Source organism: Sciurus carolinensis, chromosome 3, assembly GCF_902686445.1.
Source record: "Sciurus carolinensis chromosome 3, mSciCar1.2, whole genome shotgun sequence".
Classification (NCBI taxonomy): domain Eukaryota; kingdom Metazoa; phylum Chordata; class Mammalia; order Rodentia; family Sciuridae; genus Sciurus; species Sciurus carolinensis.
Genome location: NC_062215.1, coordinates 16,989,620 through 17,010,365, shown reverse-complemented (window position 1 = coordinate 17,010,365; position 20,746 = coordinate 16,989,620). Strand labels below are relative to the sequence as shown.

At 45.3% G+C, this 20,746-nt stretch overlaps 2 protein-coding genes and 1 non-coding gene across 15 annotated transcripts in view; 1 reads left to right on the top strand and 2 right to left on the bottom strand.

Moving 5' to 3' along the window:
- Positions 1-2,746, top strand: part of Mapt (microtubule associated protein tau) — a 97,322-nt gene extending 94,576 nt beyond the window's left edge. For all 13 annotated transcript variants that reach the window (XM_047547096.1, XM_047547098.1, XM_047547095.1 and 10 more), the window contains one exon: positions 732-2,746. In XM_047547096.1, the coding sequence (XP_047403052.1) occupies positions 732-947 (216 nt within the window). In that variant the 3' untranslated portion in view covers positions 948-2,746. The remainder of the gene's footprint in view (positions 1-731) is intronic.
- Positions 2,747-6,183: 3,437 nt separating this feature from the next.
- Positions 6,184-20,746, bottom strand: part of Kansl1 (KAT8 regulatory NSL complex subunit 1) — a 153,734-nt gene continuing 139,171 nt past the window's right edge. The window contains 9 exon segments of the mRNA XM_047543677.1: positions 6,184-7,844; positions 7,847-8,009; positions 8,317-8,569; positions 9,362-9,474; positions 9,693-9,750; positions 10,531-10,652; positions 14,057-14,205; positions 14,546-14,734; positions 15,194-15,376. Coding sequence (XP_047399633.1) covers positions 7,783-7,844; positions 7,847-8,009; positions 8,317-8,569; positions 9,362-9,474; positions 9,693-9,750; positions 10,531-10,652; positions 14,057-14,205; positions 14,546-14,734; positions 15,194-15,376 — 1,292 coding nt within the window. The 3' untranslated portion in view covers positions 6,184-7,782.
- LOC124981470 (U6 spliceosomal RNA) lies at positions 16,223-16,326 on the bottom strand. The gene has a single exon (XR_007107994.1). It is a non-coding gene; the product is annotated as a U6 spliceosomal RNA (small nuclear RNA).

Below are 20,746 nucleotides of genomic sequence, written 5' to 3'. Positions count from 1 at the left end.
TGGTCGGGCACCCCAGAGTTCAATCCCTGGTACCCAAACAAAAAACAAAAATTATAACAACAACAAAAACACCTTCAATTGCAAGTTGGTGATAATCTAGCAGAACATAATACGTGGGGCAGGGTGGGGCTCAGTGGTAGAGCCCATGCTTGGCAAGCACAAAGTCCTGGGTTCCATCCCCAGCACCTGGGAGGAGGGGGCAGGAGGGACCACACACCTATCTTTTGACTTAGCATCTTCACTTCTAGGACACACTTATATGAGTGTGAAAAGATGTGTGTACAAGGTTATTCAAATGTTCTTCAGCATAAATGCAGCCCTAGCACCCTGGGGGCTTCCCACACAGGCCTTGTTTGCAACTGAAAAAGACCGGAAGCTCCTAAATATCCATATGCTGGGGAGTAAGTTTTGGTCCCTCTGCTGTGCTGGTGTGCGCGAGGAAGCCCAGCAGGTACTGGTGGCAGAAGGGAGAAAGTTTGAAAACCAAAGTGCAAAGCATGTGCGCGGGCTTACTATACAGTATGAACCCGCAGGCACATGTGGACGCCGCACCCATTTGGTACGTGTGGGGCAGCTCTGGAAGGTACACGAGAAGCAGGTGAGGGAAGGGTCGATGGCGGAAGCCCCGCCCGTGGGAGGCCAGGCCAGCCCTGGCGGCGATGGGGCCTCTGGGCGAGTCCTCCCCCGGGCACCTGGTCTCACCGCCTCGCCCCCTCCGCCTCTCCTTGCAGATCGAAACCCACAAGCTGACCTTCCGAGAGAACGCCAAAGCCAAGACGGACCACGGGGCGGAAATCGTGTACAAGTCGCCCGTGGTGTCCGGCGACACGTCTCCGCGGCACCTCAGCAACGTCTCCTCCACCGGCAGCATCAACATGGTGGACTCGCCCCAGCTCGCCACGCTAGCCGACGAAGTGTCCGCCTCCCTGGCCAAGCAGGGTTTGTGATCAGGCCCCCGGGGCGGTCAATAATCGTGGAGAGAAGAGAGAGTGAGAGAGTGTGGAAAAAAAAAGAATACTGACCCGGCCCCTCGCCCTCTGCCCTCCCCCGCTGCTCCTCGCAGACGGTCAACCGGGTCGTCACCTAACCTGCTTTTGTCGCTCGGCTTTGGCTCGGGACTTCAAAATCAGTGATGGGAATAAGAGCAAATTTCATCTTTCCAAATTGATCGGTGGGCTAATAATAAAATATTTTTCCAAAAAACCAACCAACCAACCAACCAACCAACCACCACGTGAAGCACGGCCACGCCCAGCACTTCCTCGGGCCGTTCCTTCCGATTCTTTTTTTTTCCCCTCCGAGGAGAGAGGGCGAAGGAGAGGCTCAGAGAGCTGCTTCCGGGCAATTTTCGGGACTGGGGCGCCCGCCGCCTCTGGCCCCATCCGAGGGTGTCACAAGGACAGCGGCAGCAACAAGGATGGGACACGTGGTGTGCCGGGGCCCCAGGCCCAGGGTGCCAACCCGGCGCGCGCGGGGCGGGGCGGGGCGGAGGGGACACTGCCCCCTGCCGAGCGCCGCGGGAAAGGCGGCGCCTCGGCCGCCCGCTGCGCTGTTCTTGGCCCGGGGTCTGCTGCGGGTCGGAGAGCCCCCTCTGGAGGGTGACCGGTGGGAGAAGGGGCACTGAGCAGAAGGAAGGTCGGCGGGAGGGTGGCACCCTGTGGATTACTGCCTTGGAGAAGACCGACCCTGAGGTCCCGGAGCGCTGGCTCTCCTCCCTGCAGGGTCGGGGTCCTGAGCTGAGGGGCCCCTCTGCCCAATGGAAACCCCGTTTCACTGAGTTATGAAGGTTGTAACTGTAGCCACGATTTTGGCCACCTCACAGATCTGGGACTTTAGGGCTAACCAGTTCTCTTCGTAAGGACTTGTGCCTCTTGGGGGACATCCTCCTGTTCCCAAGCCTGGGCCTCCGGCATCCGTGGAGTGTGTGGAGTGGGGGGGCGTATTTGGGAGGTGGGTCCTGAACCTCCCATCCTTTCCATGGCCACTGCAGCCCCCTCTGCCTGTCTCTCCGTATTCGTGTGTCTGCCGTGGGAGCCCAATCACTGCCGTACCCCTCATTATGTCACTGTCCCGAGTGCCCAGCCTCCCCAACCCCCAGTCATGGACACTGGTTAAATGCTGGCTGCACCTACTCTACACTAAGGGGTGAAATCGAGGGAAGGCAAAGTCCAGGCACAAAGGCTGGAGCTCTATCGCTTGCTATATATAAGTCCCACTCACCCAACTGGTGTACACCAGGGTGGGGTTGGCCATGACCCTAGATGTTTTTTTGCCTTCCTTGTTGACTTGGTGAGTCTGTCCCCCCAGGCCTGGTTCCCTTCCTGTGTTGAGCTGGTAGCAGGAGGTGGGATGTCATGGTTGCCAGTGATAACACAAGGATGGGCAGGCAACTCCCAGGGCAGGGCCACTCTCTGTCCCTTACTTCCACCCCAGCTTGACTGCCAGCCTCCTGGAGCCCAGCCACAGTTCGACTCCAAATGCATGGAAACAGCCCTCCACACCCGCAAGCAGGGAACATGCCCCCTCCGAAATGATTCTTTTCCCCAGTCCCAGTTGAAAGCAATGCTGTTTGATCTGCTGGAGCAGCTGAACATATACATAGATGTTGCCCTCCCCCAAGCCCCCCGTCTGCACCCTGTTGCATTGTAATTGGATTTGTCTGTTTGGATTCACCAGAGTGACTATGATAGTGAGAATTAAAAAAAAAAAAAAAAAGAAAGAAAAAAAAAAAAGAAAAAAAGAAAAAGAAAAAAAAAAAAGAGGGGGGTTGGGGGAAGGACGCATGCATCTCAAAACGCTTGTAAAGAGGCTTCTAGCCCACCCTCATGAGGGTTCTGGATGTCTCTCACCCTCACACAGGTACTTGGCTCCAAGAAGCAGGTGTAGCTGTACCCTGCTGGGGCCTCCTAAGTTTTGAAAGGGTTTCCTCAGCATCTGGGACCCAACAGAAACCAGAGGGCTCTCAGCTGTGAAGGTCTGAAGGACTAGGACAGAGGCATGGTGCCTTCCTCTGTCCCCCAGGCTCCCCATCCAGGCAGGCTGTGGCTGGCCTGGTTTGCAGCATGAAGATGGTCCTCTCTGGTGACAGTCTCAAGTCCCACAGCAGCTCTGAAAGTCTTGTAACTCCTGTGTCACAAGAAAGCCAGCGTAGGGTGGGGAGAAGCTGCAGCCCCCAGTAGCCCTACCCTTGGCCTGGGCCCTCATGAGGTACAACCTGGGCCTCCTCACCAGCAAGGACTGAAATGGATTGCTGCTGGCCTGGACAAGCTGTGGGGGCCTGGGCTCCTGAGGAAGGGGAACTAGCTAGGAGACACCATTTCTTCCCATGCTCCCTCCATTGCTGTGGACAAAAGGAAGCTGCCTTTGTAGATATACTCAGCTGCTTCCAATTTGGGTACAAGGCAACCCTGGGGGCTGGGTGAGCAGAGCTGCCCATGCAAGGAATTACCTGGGCCCTTAACTTTCCAGTGAGGTTTCCTACTGTCCTGACTCCCAGATAGGAAGTGTGGTTTAAAGATACATGACCCCTCATTACTACCACGGATTTCAGCTGTTTCTTCTTGTCCTCCTGCAGTTTTTTGTGCCCTGCTCTTCAGCACCCACGGGTCTCACATGGAGAACTCTGCAATCTCCCTTGTGGGTGGGCTACTGGGGTCAGCCTGAAGATCATGGTTTAGGGTGATCAGGTCAGTGCAGATAGGTAAATTGCAAAGGGATGCTGGCTTATGGTTTTAATGAGGACAATCCTCCCAGGGCTGGGCACTCCCCCCTTCCTCCCATTTACCCCATCCCCAGAGCCAATGTCCCTGGATGGGCTAGATAGGATGTACTATATGCCTGGTTCCTTCAAGTTCTCAATTCACTTTATCAAGTTTCATTTAAACTAACTTCCGTGAGACTGCATCCTTGCGACTGTTTGTTGTGCTGTGGGGGGAGGGGGAGGACCATGTAAGACAGTTCATATGGGCACAGGGAAGATTTGGAGTATGCAGGTAGGCTGCCTTGTAACCCTTTCCATAATTTCAACCACACTAGCTAGAGGGAGGGAGGTACCATGGGGGCTTGAGGCCATGGGCTGCGCCGTTCTGAAAAGCTTTCCCAGTTGCAGAGGCAGCTAGCTAGGCTCTCCAGCCCTTCCCAGCCAGGTGCGGTCATCAGGCTGCGTAGGAACCTGAGATCCTCTTGCTCTGGCCTGCTGCTGCACTTTGGTGGAGTTCTGAATCCACAACCTTACCTCCCCAGGACCCTGATATTCTTTCCTTTAAGCTACTGGCACCTCAGTGTTACCTCTCCCACTGGGCAAAACTTCTAGCGGCTATCTTTTCCTTATTCTCCTCATCTTTGTTCCCCAAATAAACCAAGAGGCGGGGACAAGGGGCAGAGGTGGTTATCAGCTACAGGTCTGTGGCTTCACAAGCCTCCCAACTTCTCTCTGGTTTTGGAAAGGGGTTACCCTGGGCACTGACCCAATCTCATCTCCTAATGGACCTAGCCCATGAATCTGCTGTGCTGGGCAGGATGATTTCCGGCACTTGCAAGTCCCATGATTTCTTTGGTAATTTGGAGGGTGGGGGGAGGGACATGAAATCATCTTAGCTTAGCTTCCTGTCTGTGAATGTCCATATAGTGTATTGTGTGTTTTAACAAATGATTTACACTGACTGTTGCTGTAAAAGTGAATTTGGAAATAAAGTTATTACTCTGATTAAATAAGATCTCTGTTCATAGATTATAAGGACAAGAAAATTATACAGAATGTATGACTTCCCTGTTCTTTTTCACACTTAAAAGAACTTAGAACAGGAAATGACGGTTTTGTTAAAAGCTGGACATCAGGCTTAACAGTTGTTTCTGGGGCCCTGAAGGTGAAAAGAGAATCCATACTTGTTCATTCTCAGTTGATGCTTTCTTTATGGTTCTGGCAAACCTTTCTGTCCAACTCAAAGGGCAACAAAGGGCTGGGGATACAGCTCAGTGGGTAGAGTGCTTGCCTTGCAAGCACAAGGCCCCGGGTTCAAATCCCCAGCACTGGGGAAAAAAAAAAAAAATTAATTAATTAATTAAAAATAAAATTAAAGAGGGGAAAAAAGGGGGGGGCAACAAAGGGCTGGGGGGTTTGTGGCTCAGTGGTAGAGTGCTTGCCTAGCATGGGTGAGGCACTGGGGTTCGATTCTCAGCACCACATATAAAATCAATCAATCAATAAAATAAAGGTCCATGAAAAACAACAACAAAAAAGGAAATGAATACCCTGTAACTAAACCCCCAATACCGTACACTAAAGCATTGACACCCATGTCAGGGCACTCAAACCTGAAATTAGTCTAGAGGTTTTGAGGCTAAAGCAGAAAATTCCTTTCAAGTTTACATACATAAATGTCTTCTTTCCTTTGGAAGTTTGTTGCAGATTGAGGAATATTTCTGCTAACCCAAGATGGGAATACCCATCTTGCTTCTCCCTGGCAATGCCACAGAGGAAAACAAACAAACAAAAAAACCAGTATTATTCCTTAGTAATCATGTCAAAGTCACGATACAGCTGCGAGCTGCTGCAGTCAAGCAGATCTTAACTCCAACTAAAGCAGGAGCACCAGCTTGTGAACAAAAAATGCTCTCAGAATGACTGCTTTCAGAACCATGATGCAGCCTCATTTACTGTTTTGGCTTCACTGCTATGGAAAGGAGGAGAGAGAACCAGGTCCACTCACTCCTTCATCTTCTAAAAATGAAATCAAGTGTTCCTCTGAAGATGCTGTGATCTCCTGGATGGCAGGCCAAGAACCAATCCAGGTACCATGAAAATCGTACCTATTCTCATTGACCCCCATCCTGAGAAAAGTTAAATGGTGAAAAGTAAAATCTCCACTAAAGAGCAATTTAGATTTAGATAGATATAGCGCTGGTCTCACTAGAAAAAGAACACTGAGAGGCCACAGATGGATTGCTTTCACTCAGTAAGAGCAGTCAGTCTGTACTGGCCTCTCTCCTCCTGGTACCCCTCACCTGAGTGAAAACCACGATGTCCTTTCTTGTGACCATCACAAGAACCTGCCATGTTCCCAGAAGACAGTGGTTCCCAACGTTCGGAGCCAGTAAGAATCCCCAAAGGCTGGAGCCAGCAGAGCTGCCTCCAGAGCTGCCATCCCTCCCATGGACCCCCAAAGTCCAGTGTGCCAATAAAGGGCTGACACCCAACATTCTGTAACTCTTTTTTTTTATTATTTTTTTCATTTTTCCTTCTTTTTTTTTAAGCACTAGTCTGTGCTTTGCGAACAGAATCAAGACATTAACAAAGATCAGCTTCTCTGAAGAAAAGCATTTCTATAGAACAAAGACAGCTACATGTTTCGCTGCCATTACACAGCTCAAAGCAGGAAAAGAAAATATTTACAAAATACAAGTTTTTTTTTTCAATTTTTGTTTTTTTTGTTTTTTTTTTTTTTTTACAATGCTAAAAGGGTTATTCAGAATTTTCAACCTTATAAATAGAAGAAGCACTTTATGCATAGGGATATGGTGCGTTATTGTTGTTTAAAGAAACAATGACAAACCTTTTAACTTCCAAACAGAACCAAAAAAAAAAAAAAAAAAAAAAAAAAATCACTAATGTTGAAAATTGTGAAAAAACCCCAACCATTAAGCAGTTTGCCTACAATTTTTATATGATTACAAAATGGCAGAAAAACAAAAAGTCCTTTCCCCCGCCCCCTTTTTGGTGATGTGATTACACATGAAACAGGCACAAGGTTAACAAAGGAGGGTGATGAGTAAAGAAAACCACAGCTAGGACCAGACAATGTTCCACAGGCAAGGAGAGCATGAAAGAGGAAGCGTCTAATTGACACTGACAGGGAACTGTAGGTGAAGGAAACATGACAAAGTCAACCAGTCAGTGAAAGCAAAATTATACAGGGGAGATGGCTGCTCACATCCCCAATCTCCTAGTTTGTAGGGGAGTGGGGACTGAGGTTAAACAGACCTCACCCGACCTTCACAGACCAGGGCAACGTGGAAGGATTGATGTGTGTGGGTGTGTGCATGGCATGGGGGAGCAAAAAAGGGCAGAAAGGGGCAGTATGGGGGAACCTGAGCAGCCGCAGCCAGGTTACTGCAGTTAAGGAGTAAGACAGAGATGACCAAATGCAGATGAAACTGAAAACAGGTCTTCAAACACTTGGGTGAAAAGGAGGAGCCATCCTGCTGGCTGAGAGCTCTGTAAGAGCAGCTGGCAATTATGGCAAAAGAGGCTCTGGTGGAGTTCTCCAGCACAGAAAACCAAGGAGGGGTGGGGGAGACCCAGCCAGAAATACAAGAGCTCAGCCAAGTCACAGATGGGAGGGAAGGGGAATAGAGCCCAGAGTGCCCTTGCTCTGTCCCACCCTAACCTAAAAGGCCATGCTGAACTGGAGCTTTCCATCCCCTCTGCCCCATTTGGCTTTTCCACCCTGCCCACAGGTATGAAGGAGGGGGTTGATCATCTAACATTGCTAAGTCCAGTGATTCAACAGTGCAGAGGATGTTCCAGGACCAGGCCAGCAGGGTCTTATCCTGAACTTGTCTGCCAACTAGAGGAAGTGCTCAGGTGGGTGACAAGAAAACATGGAAACAGAAACAAAACAAAAATCAAAATGAGGAAAAAAATACCAAAGGAGGATCTAAATTCCTTAAATTCACTAAAAACTGTGAAAATTTCCGGCATATGATGTTTGAATATCAAACGCAGAGATTTCTGAAGCTTTAATGCCAATAGTTAGTGAGTCTGTTTAGATTCTCATCTCCAGCTCATCTGTGAGTTGGGCGCTGAGCTGTGACTGTTGTTGCCAGATGCCGACTCTTGAGGGGACAATGGGAGGCGAGGTGGGTGCCACCTCTGTTTCCCGACCAGTCTTGCTGCCTGAGGTGCGCCGAGTGCAGCGGGCAGCCCGTTCCTGTGCATCCAGCTGGTCCTCACACTCTGCCTGGGGACTGTATGCCAGGGGAAAGGTTCGTCGCTCCCATGGCTGGACAGACTGTGGGCAGACAATTTGCTCTGGTGAGGACGCAAGCCAGTTTCCTGCTCCCAAAACTCGTGGACAGCCCATGACCAGTCTATTTGGATTTTCTGAGGCAGTCCAGGAAAACCCCTCACAGGGTGAGCACTCATTTAACAATGCTTAGTACAATTCCCTTGTACCTTCAGAAAATCAAGTGTAGGATCCCGTCCACTCAAAATGGGGAGGAGAAGCTTTAAAAATGAAGATTCATCTGCTGCGGGTGCTACCCTTCCCAATTCCACCTGCCACCTTGCCAACCCCATGCAATAGTGGTATCCCTTACCTGTTCATCCAGCCCCAGCTCTGGTGTGGAACAACGGGTGTCTTCGCTGGCTAAGTGTCGCAGAGTGTCCCGAGCTACAGGGGTGAGGGGTGCCGAGTGCAGTTCTGGGCTAATCGGGCTCCTAGGAGACTGACCGTGGGATAACTCTGACAGAGAGTGGCTACTACTGACATCAGGGGAGGCGGGCTGTGGAGTAGAGGGGTTGGCACTGCCCAACTGTGGGGTGGTCCGGCCGTCTGATGACCTGTAAGACCTGTACATTAAGGAATGCAGCTGTGAGTGTAGGCTACCAGGAGTTCTTGTCTGTGTATTTCTGGGTGGGTGGGAGTGAGAAGGAGGTATTAAAAAAGTATCCCTATTTTGCTGAGGCCAATTGACACCACAGTGTTTTCCTAAGATCCAGCAAATCTCACTTGATTCTACTACTGCCCAGAGAAGGAGGTACAAAAATGCAACATCTAAGAATTACGTATGTTTATTATCCTGAGAAAGCCAGGACTAAAAAAAGTCAAGGGCTAATCACTGGCAGAGCACAGAGTGAATTAATGGGGATAGGGATTTTAGTCCAGACTCTGAAACTAGTCAAAGAAAAGAAATAAAAACCAGAGCTACCAAACTTTGTATTTGAGAATCTAAGGGTTTCTGCCATGGCTAAGGATAATGGAAACAGGAGAGTGATGTGTAAGTGGGACAGTTCTCTGAAACCACAGTCCACTAACTGAAAGAGGGTTAACTCATAGTGAGGCCTTCAAAGCTCCTTGAGCTCAATCACCATGACCCCCAACTGGCCTTCAAGTGCCATAGGCAACCATAAGAGATTATGAGAACCAAACAGGGACAACTCAGCAAGGATGTAGCATTTGACTTAGTCATACCTCTGTTAGTTCCAACGAATACCAAGAAACATCTAATTCTAGGACACTGCCAATAGATGAATAAAAAAAGCAAACAGGAGGCAGTGGCAATTCTGTAGACACAGGCATGGCCCAAACTCCCTGTCTCCCCTCCCTCCACAGGCCCTGGGAACCTGTGCCTGCCCCATCACCTGCTGCCCCGCCGCTGGGGTGGTACACTCGTGGTCCACAGCCACCGTGCCCTCTCCATCTCCTCACATTTGGCATGCAGGGCAGCAAAGGCTGCATCAGATAGGTCCTCAATCTGCAACAGAACAGCTTCATTGAGTCCCTTTTTTCCCCAGGAAGCAGAATTTAAGTATGGATATAGCAATTCTAAAACCAGTCCCCACCCCTTTCTAGGCTCTTCCTGGTCAGGACAGGAATGCACAGAGCTTTCACTTGACACCTACAGGTCTTGAGACATCTTGAATATGTGTACCATGTGTTTTTTCTTCTAAGAGGGTTTGACCATGCCATTACCTCCTCATTCTCCTCATCAGGACTCCCCTTCAGAGACTGAAGATCAACCTCCCGCCAGCTGCAAAACCAAGAAAGGAAAAAAAAAAAAAGAAAAAAGAAAAAAAAAACGTCCTATGAGATGGCAGACAAGCTGCATGGGGAAGGCTCTGCCCTATCACAGCTTAGCCTCTGTACCCTGAGACCTCAAAAAACAAAACACCTCATATTCAATCAGCAAGGGAACCTATTTAAAGGGGACAAACACTATTCAGTACCAGGACTGGTACCATAGGAGAATGTATATACAGATAGGTTTGCTCAATCTTCTGATTTGTCAACAAAAGATGGAAATGAGCTTTGATGCTGAAAACAAATTCACTATTTTAAAGCACACTGTATATGTTAACAAAGCATATTTATATACCAATCATGGTCTGCCAAGTTGTAACCTCTGGCCATATAATGTAATGAGAGAAAACTACACAGAAACAATTTCACTCCCACTGGGTACGACCTTCTTTAAAAGAGAAGAGAGAACACCCAGTGGACTTGGTGGTACATGCTTATAATACCCGGTACTTCAGAAGCCGAGGCAGGAGGACATCAAGTTCCAGGCCAGCCTGGGCAATTTTAGTAAGACCATGCCTCAAAAGGGGCTGGGGATGAGCCTGCCTAGCAGGTGTGAGGCCCTGGGTCCCATTCCTAGTATGGCAAAAAATGGAAAAAAGAAAAACAGGGAGGGAGGGAGAGGGGGAGAGGAAAACAGAACCCAAAGCTACAATCCAAAGGTTGGTCAGAAGAGGAGAGGGACAGAGGACAAAAACAAAAGAAAGGGAGAGGAGTTGATTAGGGCTTCTACCTGGGAGTAAGGATTTCTTTGTATTGTAGTTTCTCTACACGAGTTGTTGCAGCAACAGACATTGGGATGACAATGTTGTTAATGTCAAACGAGCTCTCTCCCCTCCTTCTTCTTACTGGCTGCTGTTAAGACAAAGATAAGTTTAAAAGGAGACACAATTTTACAAGTGTCAAATCATTCATCCAAGATATAAGCAGGATCAACAATAACCAGGCATCTGTGTTCTGGGGTGGAACTCTGTAGTGACTGCCATGGCTCACCCTTAGGTAACTGTCTCTAAGAGAGCAGAGTCCTGGGGGAAATACTGGGTGATCCCAAAGAGTAACTCCCATTCATATGCCCCATTAGCCCCCTTTTCCTTCATGGGCTCACATGAAAAGAGGCTTGTTGAATTTTACAGGGGTGAGTATCCTAGAGTCTTAGGTCAGTTGTTGAAGTTTTTATTCCTCCATAAACACCTCTATTATACTCCCCCTTTAAAAATCCCTACTCCCCTCTTATTCCTAAATCCTATCACTTAGCTCCTAAAAAGCAATGTTTATGCTTAGTGATGACTTCTGGGTTACACATACTGAACTCTTACTCTGAAAGACATCCCAAGGATAGGCCCATCTCAAAAGACCATCTCACCTTGGTTGTCATGAATGTATCTCCCTCTTGACAATCTGAACTCTTGAGTTAAATCTGCACCCACCACCTGCTTAGCTCTTAGTAATTTCCCCTGTTATTCTTGGAGAAAGAGCCTAGAGCCTTCTAGCTGCATCAGTGGAGATAAGAAGAGGAAGCATCCACAACTCCCATTCCTGAAGAAAGGAAAATGTGCTCTGATGGGAAGTGAACAAGATCAAACCCTTGGGGAAATGAGACTTCCAAGGATCCAATTTCAGAGCAGAGGTGGGTATCTACTGTAGCTGGGAGATCAGGAAGGAATAAAGCAGGGAGCCAAATGGCCTGGTTTCTTAGATGGAAGAAAAAGTCTACTAGCTGCTTCTGCCCAGACAGCATACACCCTATCCTGAAACAGACTGTTAACTGAGCTGTGAGAGGCCAGAGGGAAACAGTGGGATGACAAATATGCTGCCATGGCAACAATACAACTGGAAACATCTAAGAGGTTACATTCATACCCAAACCACTAAGTGTGGCCAGCCCTCAGAGGAGGGGCTAGTGAAAGGAGATAAGGAGGGTCAGGATTTTCCCTATAACTACACTATTCTCAGTTCTTGGAAAGTGATGTACAATTTATCCATTCCATCATCTTAGAACATTTTCAGAGGATACTAAAAATTAGCACTTCCTGGACCAGGATTTCAGCTGCTGTCATTTATGATTTCAGGTAATCACAAAGTCTTTTTCCACTTCTATTTCCTTCTCTATCAAGGATACTATACTGTCACTGACCTCACAAATTTACAGCAACTGCTTAACCAAAATGGTTAAAGAAGATTTTTGCAAATCTGGACTGGCTGGGTTCTATAGCTAAGGAGCGATAACCTCACACACAAAGGCCTTAGCTAATGCCACATCTTTGCTGAAGTTCATGTCCCACAAAAGAATGCACAAAAATAAAGCCTTAGGAGAGACAACCTTCTCTGTACCTTGGTCAAGAATTAATGTGAAACTGCTGGAAGAAACAGGTAGGTATTTTCCCCGAATCTTCCCAGGTCTGCTGTTTGTACCTTCCAGGCAGAAAGGCTTGTGGGACTGTCCCACACAACCTCTACCTCTCATCTTCCTCCAGACTCCCCGCCCCCCATTCTGTCAACTTCTTCTCGGGTCTAACATAATTACTTTCTCTTACTTAGAGCCAGAGGTAGAGAGTAGGTAATGAGAACAGCAAGTGGTTCTTATACCTGACTATACATCAGAAACAAGATAAGAAAGGAGGGAAGGAAAGTAGGTGGTTGGTTGGTTGGTTTTGAGTATTTTTTTAAAGCCATTGAGGTGATTCTAATGCAACCAATGACTTTGGCAAAGCACTGCCACAAATACTCTGCTCCCACCATAATTTCTCTAGTGTTATCCAGTCTCTCTCTCTCTCTCTGAATATAAACATTTGGTCAATCACTCTGCTTACTATTACATAAATCCAGATTCACTGAACAAATCTGGGAATGAAAGCATTAAGGGTCAGCAGAGTGCTATATACAAAAAACTATATGCAAAAATTAAGTAAAAATTCCAAAAGATCCAGGCCCAGGTTAACATTTTCCAGACTCAGGAAGGCCAGCAGACAGGAAGTCAGCCTGATGTACTCAACAAGTCCCAGATCTTAAAAGAGTTCATATTTTCTATACAGTGAACACTTCTAAATTCTTTGATTATCTGAAATCCTGTGCTGGTGAATAATTGTGTGTGTGAGGTGAAGAAAGGGCAGTAGTAAGAAGGTCACTTGAAAAAGATGGTCTGATCTGTAAAAGCAAAGAGAACAATGTGAATTCCTACCTGATGACAGGAGCCTAGGGAACACATTTTGAGCTTAGAAGTTTCTTGATCTAAGCTCTGTAGGAGCTTTCTAAGTCACCTCTGTAATGCCTCCACCCTTAGACTATGTACTGTCATGGTGAGAGAGCTGGCTCTGCAGTCACACTGTTGGAGTTTGAATCACAATTATAACCCTTCACAAGCTGCCTAACTTTATCCAATTTACTTAACATTGGAAAGCCTTAGTTTTCATGCTCACCAAATGAGAATCCATAAAACCACCTGCATATCAAAGGGCACTATAGGATTAAAAGGGATGCCACACATCAAACAGTTAGCACTAGCATAAATGTACAATGAACAGTGTTCCAGAGTTTTATTATTACTGTTATAATTATTATTGTAATTATTATATAACTGACAGATACAAAATCAGCTATAAGTTTGTGTTCAAGAGGATACAGTTTGAAAGATGAAAATATTAAAATGAAATCAATATGTTTGGAATGGCTGCAAATAGCCTGGTGGATGGAGTATGGTACTGAGAAAATTGATGGGGTGAGGGGGAGGGGAAGGATTGCCCTAAATGACCTGCCGAATTTGTAGTTCTGCGCTATATACCTTAAAAAAAAAAAAAAAAAAAAAAAGGATGGGCTCTCTGCCTTCTCCCTTCCAATACCTCACACCTGCTGTTCACTAGAGGTAACTCCACCTCCATTCACCATAAGGAGAAATAAGGAAATCAACAGCTGTCTCCAATGCCCATCTCCCTCCTCTCATATTCACCTCTTGGGCCAAGAGAGTTAGGACCATGGTACTGTAGACTTCTGTGTGAAACTTAGTTTCACAAATCTTGAGCAGTCAGACATCACCTTAAGAGTCTACCTCAGTACTGAGCTTTCTATGGGTGGCTCAGGAGCGATCCTATTCTACTATGAAAAATAATTTGAAAGTAACAGACTACCACCACTTTGGCTTTAAAAAAATGAGTTCCCTTGAAAGTCCTTGGCTTCATAACCTACTCTCTACAATGTACTCCAGAGACACTTGCATGAGGGGTAACCTGTAGTGTGTATCCGATCAAATGCACACAGGTACTTACAGAAGTGCTGGCTGTAACTTGTGAGCCAGAGCTGGTGGGTGCAGAGCTGTCTGATGAGGTGGAAAGCTGTCTCACCAAGGGACTGTGTGGTGGGTGGTGGGCAGCAGCCAAGTAGTTTGAACTGTTCACATCTGTGTGATGCTTCAACACTGCAGAAGTCAACAGAAAAGACAGGAATACATAACTATCTTATCCAGCTCCACTTTTAAATACACACTAGGAATACCAGCAATATACATGAAAGGTAAAAATGCTTTCTAAGCCTAGAGAATAAGAAGGTGAAGCAATCTTGGTGATGGAAGTAGGGGGCTGGGCAGAGGTTGCTGCAGCGGTTAAGAAGTGACCTGCATTTAGAAGCAGTAGTGCCCCCCTACTCAGCCTTCCTAGAAGGTGAAGGACAAAGCTGGGGGCAATTAAGAGAGGCCTGGGCTGCCCCAGAAAGCCCTGAGCAGGTGCAAATGCAGGTAGAGGTGCCGGGCCTGGCCCTACCTTCACTTCTCTCAGATGAATGGTCTCGCAATCTCATTTTGCTGTGGTTTGGGTCATGCACGGGTGGCGGTGGGTTGAGCAAGCGCTCTGCTTTTGGCGCTGTCACTCGCTCCACCATGGGCACGGCCCCCACATCGTCTAAGTGCTGCCTGTGGGTCCTGTCAGGCCGAGTTTGGTGATGGGACAGCTCTGAAGAGGGGAACAGAAAAAGAGCTGTAAAACACCTTCTCTCAAATCTTTTATTTGAGCTCCTGAGTTTTCTCTAGGCCAATGCTATACACCCAGGGCAGCAAGACAGTGCTTTGGGACTGAAACCTCTAGTAAACAGCACAATGGCTGGGACAGGCACAACCAGAACCCAGAAGCAGAGAAATGTGACACCAGGCTACAAAAGACAGCCTGCCCACAGGTGGATGCAATGCCATGCCACTGCCGACTGTTCACTGAGCACTTGGGTCTTCCCCAAGATCCACGGTGTTTGGAAAAGCTTCCAAAATCCATCTAAGCATCCGAGACAAGCACAAGTAGTAGACTGTGAGACAATTGCCTTACCCAACATACTGGCATGGCAAACCAGTAACTCGAGAATATAAAAGGAATGAAAAACAACTAGGACTCTGAAGGACTCCCCAGTTCTCTGAAACTTACTGGCTGTTGTTAGGAAGGAGTTGACCAACTTGTGCCTGTCTTTACGAGTTGGATCTGGCAGACTGCCTGGTATGGGTGCTCTGTGCTTAAGTGAGAACTTTTTGGGAGGTTTGATTTTGTCAAAAGGCTTGTTCTGCCACTGAGACTTTAGCATGCTCTGGAAGTGCAGGCTTGTGGGAACATCTGCAAGAAATACAGAACACTCCAAGTTAGTCCAAATGCTTGATCTCTGGGCTCCTCTTTCCTGAAGTGATGGGGGTTCACCACTGACTCTTCTGCGGTCCCAGCGGTCCAGACCTAACAGGGCAGGAGCTGTCATATAGAAGATCCATCTATGAAAACCATATTGAGGGTCATTTTTCTACTCACAAGCAAGTTACTTGGCTCCCTCATTTTCAAGTTCCAAGCAGGGGGTAAAAAAATCCCAAACACCTTTTATTAGACTTGATGGAGTTCCCCCTCAATAATGTATTTCTCTAAGTTTGCTGTCTTTATTGGTTTAACAGATGGATGAACATCCTATTTCTATTGTTCTAGAGAATAAAACATATTTCAATTTGCTACTTTCTATCAGTGTAGACTTAATCAGGATATGTTCATTTAACAAACAAAGATTCTACAAGGGGGCTACTTGGGAGGTTAAGGCAGGAAAATCTCCAGTTTGTCATCAGTCTGGCAAATTTAGTGAGAACCTATCTCAAAAAATAAGAGAGACTGGGGATGTAGCCCAATGGTAGTGTCTGTCTAGCATACATGAAGCCCTAGGTTTGATCCCCAAGCCTCGGTACTAGAAGAAAAGCGGTTAAGGATGGAAGAGGCAGGACTATGTTACCAAGCACTATAGTGACTACTATATTACCCTTCCTCCAAATAAGAGATATATAATACTTTCCTTCTGTGTAGCCCCACCTCCTTCCACTTGGATTATCTAGGTTATTTTTAGCTGACCAGTTAATGTTAAACACCCCAACTCAACTTTTTTGAACTTGATTATAATTTTAAACTTTTTTCTCACAATTTTTTTTTTTTTAAAATATGGAATGCTTCATGAGTTTGTGTGTCATTCTTGCACAGGGGCCACACTAATTTTCTCAGTATCATTCCAATTTTAGTATATACGCTGAAGTGAGCACTCCACTTTTTTTTAAAAGAATCTTTCCATTTTCTAGACTGTTTTCCCCCCCTCCTCCCTCAAAATGGGGTCTTTTACATTGCCCAGCTGATCACAAACTCCTGGGCTCAAGTGATCTTGCCTCAGTCTTCTGAGCAGCTGGGACCACAGATGCATGCCACAGCACCCAGCTCTAGATTAATTTTTTATATTTTCCCAACAGGTTCTTCAGGAATTTCTGGATTTAAAATTATTTTCCTCTCAGATCTTTAAAGTTATTCTTCCACTGAATTCTACATCCAGTGTTGTACCTTAGAGAGAATCAGATTAACCAAAAACCAAAATAAAAATACTAATGGTACTATAATTACTATAGGTTAATGTGGGGAGAACAGTCATCTGTTCTGCCATGAATATTGAATCTTTTAATGTCAACATGGTATACAGCCCCATTTATTTAGATTTTAATTTTCTCTCCAGAGTATTTGGTAGTTTTGGTGATCTTATCGGACTCTTTATGCCTTTTAATTACTCCATAAAAATTTCCTTATATATGCATGTAAGTATATGCACATACATATACACTATCAACAAAGGTTATTTTTTCTTTCTAGTCTGTCCCAACTTAGCCTTTTTTTATTTGACCTATTATTCTTGACCTCTAGCGACAACTTGCAACTTTTAAGATTTCTGTTTTTTTTTTTTTTGTTTTTGGTAGTATTAGGGACTGAACTCAGGGGAGATATACCATTAAAATATATCCCAGGCTCTTACTATTTTAAGATAGGGTCTTAGAAAATTGCCTAGGCTAACCTGAAACTTGTGATCCTCCTGCCGCAACCTCCCAAGTAAGCAGGGATTATATAGTGTGCACTACCACACTCAGTTTAGATTTTCCTTGTTATGTTTGCAACAGCCTGGTATTTTACCGCCATGGCTACAGAGGTCTGAGTCTTTTTTCAGGGTTCTGGAAAGTTTTCCAGGGTCATTTTAATCTAAAGGCCAGGATATTTCTCTTTGGCTCCCAGTTCCTCCAGGTAATCAGTAACAATCCATGAAACACTCCAAAGATCTAAACCTTGCAGAACATGGTGGCACATGCCTATGATGCCAGTGACTCAGGAGACCAAAGCACGAGGATCTCAAGTTCAAGGCCAGTCTAGTTAACTTAATGAGGCTCTGTATCAAAAGAAAAAATAAAAAGGGCTGGGCATACTGCTTAGTGGTAGAGTGCTCCTGGGCTCAGCTCCCAACACAGCAAAAATAAACAAACAAATAATAATAAATCCAATCCTAGAGTCCATACCAGTAATTGCTTCGACATGGGAAGGGAAATTCAACTTATTCCAAAGGGACTCCAAATTTACCAGCCACACAACTGCTCAGGTTCAATCTACTCTGTGTTCTTTAATTCTAGGTAAAGAACCTGCTCTAAACAGCTTCTACTACATAGGAACTTAGTCCTGCAAGTGTTTTGGGCTACTTCCCCCTATTATTTCTGTGGTTTTCTTGTCAGTTGTCCATCTTTCAAAATTCACTGCAAGTTCATTTGAAACTATTAGAAAAAAATTTATTCTACTTAGTATAGTTTCTATATGTTTATGGGAAGGACAAAGGATGTGCTCAATTAGAACCAGGACAGGGAGGCAGGGAAGAGGAGAATAAATTACCATCACTTAACCCATTCTTATGTGACAGGCATTTTTATGTGTGTGTTATCATCATGCTTGCATCACCTAACCTTTACATAATTCCTCAAGGTAAGCATCATTATGCTTATTTTGAAGACAGAAAACAAATTCAGAGGTGAATTAACTATGTCTAAGGTTACAAAGTAACATTGCCAGACATGGTGGCGCCTGCTTGAGATAGGAGGATCACAAATTTGAGGCTAGCTTCAGCAATTTAGCAAGGTCCTAAGCAGCTTACTGAGAATCTGTCTCAACTTAAAAAACAAAAAGGGCTGGGGGGCAGGTGGCTTAGTGGCAAAGTGCTAAATCTATAGTACACAAACAAATAATCAAAACACACTAACATTCAAATAGGATTATATAATCCTGAATGCCATACTCTTAAACCACTACACTATGGGATTACTCACTGCCCTGGAGGACAGAGAAGTTTGATTCTTGGTGAAGTCTGGTACTTCTCAAACTGTTTCCAAAGAAATAAAGAGTAAAAGATATTTTTCAAGGTAGTTCTGCAGAATAAAAAGATTCGACTACTCTTTAACATATATATTTTTAATTTTGAGAAAGGGTCTCACTAAATTGCTCAGGGCTTCACTAAAATGCTGAGGCTGGCCTTGAATTTATGATCATCCTGTTTCAGCCTTCTAAATCGCTGGGATTATAGGTGTGCTACATCACACCCAGTTCCAAGATTTAACTATTTGTGCTTGGTGTGGTGGTACACATCTATAAACCCAGCAGCTCTGGAGGCTGAGGCAGAAGGACAACAAGTTTGAGGCCAGTCTTAGCAATTCAGCAAGACTCTGTTTCAAAATAAAATACTAAAAATCACTGGGATGTAGCTCAGTGGTAGAACGCCCCTAGTTTCAATCCCCAGCACCACAAAAAAGAACAAACAAACAAACAACACCCCAACAACAAAAAATAAAAAAACAGTCTTTCCTGTAGTATAGACAAGAGATTTCATAACACTTCAGAGAAGTTTGAAATCTAGGCCCTTTAGGGCTGAAATAATCATATTTCTGAATGAATAAAACAGAACATTCTTCTCAGGAATGATTTCCTCTAAGGGGTAAGCAGCTTAGCTCCATAGATCTGAGAATAGATTATTAGACTTTAAGGTGGTGAAATAAAGTAGGGGGTTGGTGATGTAGTTCAGTGATAGAGTGCTTGCCTGGAATGCGCCTAGTACTGTAGGAGAAGGGGTGGGGGGAATCTATTGAGGCTTTAATGACAGCAAACATTTGCTGCATGGTCAATTGTTAAGATATGGTAACAGCTGGGTGCGATGGCACACACCTGTAATCCCAGAGACTCAGGAGGCTGAAGAAGATGGATCCAAGTTTGAGGCTGGCCTCAGCAACTTAGTGAGACCCTTAGCAACTTAGCGAGATCCTGTCTCAAAATAAAAAGGACTAGGGAAGTGGCTCAGTGGTTAAGTGCCTCTGGGTTTAAGCCCCAGTATTCCCCACCTGCCCCCCAAAAGATACAATAACTGAGGACAGTATAGTCTTCTGAAAAAATTTTCCCAAATCATTCATTCACACACACATAAAAACAAACTCACCTATCCTAACGTCTAAAGTAAATTAGTCATACATTTTAAAAAAGGAGAAAGGGGACAACGCATTAGTCATGAATCAAATTTAGAAGTATTGATGATAAAAATTCTTTGCTCTAATTCAGGCCCAGCTAAGAAAAAGGGTGTGTAGGAAATAAAACATTGTTTACAAGTGCCCAGCTTAGGACAACAGTCTGAAAGCTGGGCTCCAGGCCTGAGTGCATAATGAAAGCTCAACGAAGGGGAAAACACTTTCTGCATATGCCAACATATCCCTTTGTCAGCAGATGAATTACCTCTACTAGGCAAAAGGTGTGTGTATATGTAATGGGACTCCAGAAGCATAGTGATTTTATTTTAACCCTAGTCACAGCTCCCCCAAACCTGAAATGAAGCCAGGGAAAAAAGGGTATGTAGGAAATGAGAGGCCTGGTCATAACAATGAACTAGATTTCAGATTCTTCTAAAAAAAAAAAAAGTCCAAATAACTACTATTAAAAATCTGAGCTGGTACAGAAGAGGACATCTATTTATTATTGCTAGACTAAATGAATGCCATGGTCTGTCAATTCTAACACACTGAATTCACAATTCAACTGAAATCCCCCTCCTCTCACTTCAATGTTGTTTTTTTTGTTATTGTTTGTTTGCTTTTTTGGTACTGGATATTACCCAGGGTGCTTTACCACTGAGCTACATCCCCAGTTCTTTTTTAAATTTTTGAGACAGGGTCTTGCTAAATTGCTTAGAGCCTCACTAAGTTGCTGAGGTTGGCCACAAACTCAAGATAATCCTGTCTCAATCTCCCAAGTTGCTAGAATTACAGGCGTGCACCACTGTGCCCAGCACTTCGATGCTCTTAAACAGAAGTTGGCACAACTATAGAATATCACCCATGGAACACCACCTTATATCCTAGAATTGATTTATTAAGCATCATCCAGTAATGAAGTGTTTAAGAGATTCAGTCTGCTGAGATTGCCCATAAATTTACCATTTTCTTTTAACTGCTTCCATAAAAGTATGAACAGGAAGCTGGGCACAGTGGCACACACCTGTATTCCCAGTTATTCAGGAGGCTGAGGCAGAAGAATCACAAACAGAGGTCAACCTGGGCAGTTTAATGAGATCAGGTCTCAAAATAAAAAATGTGTGTTGGGGGTATAGCTCAATGGTAGAGTGCCTCCTGG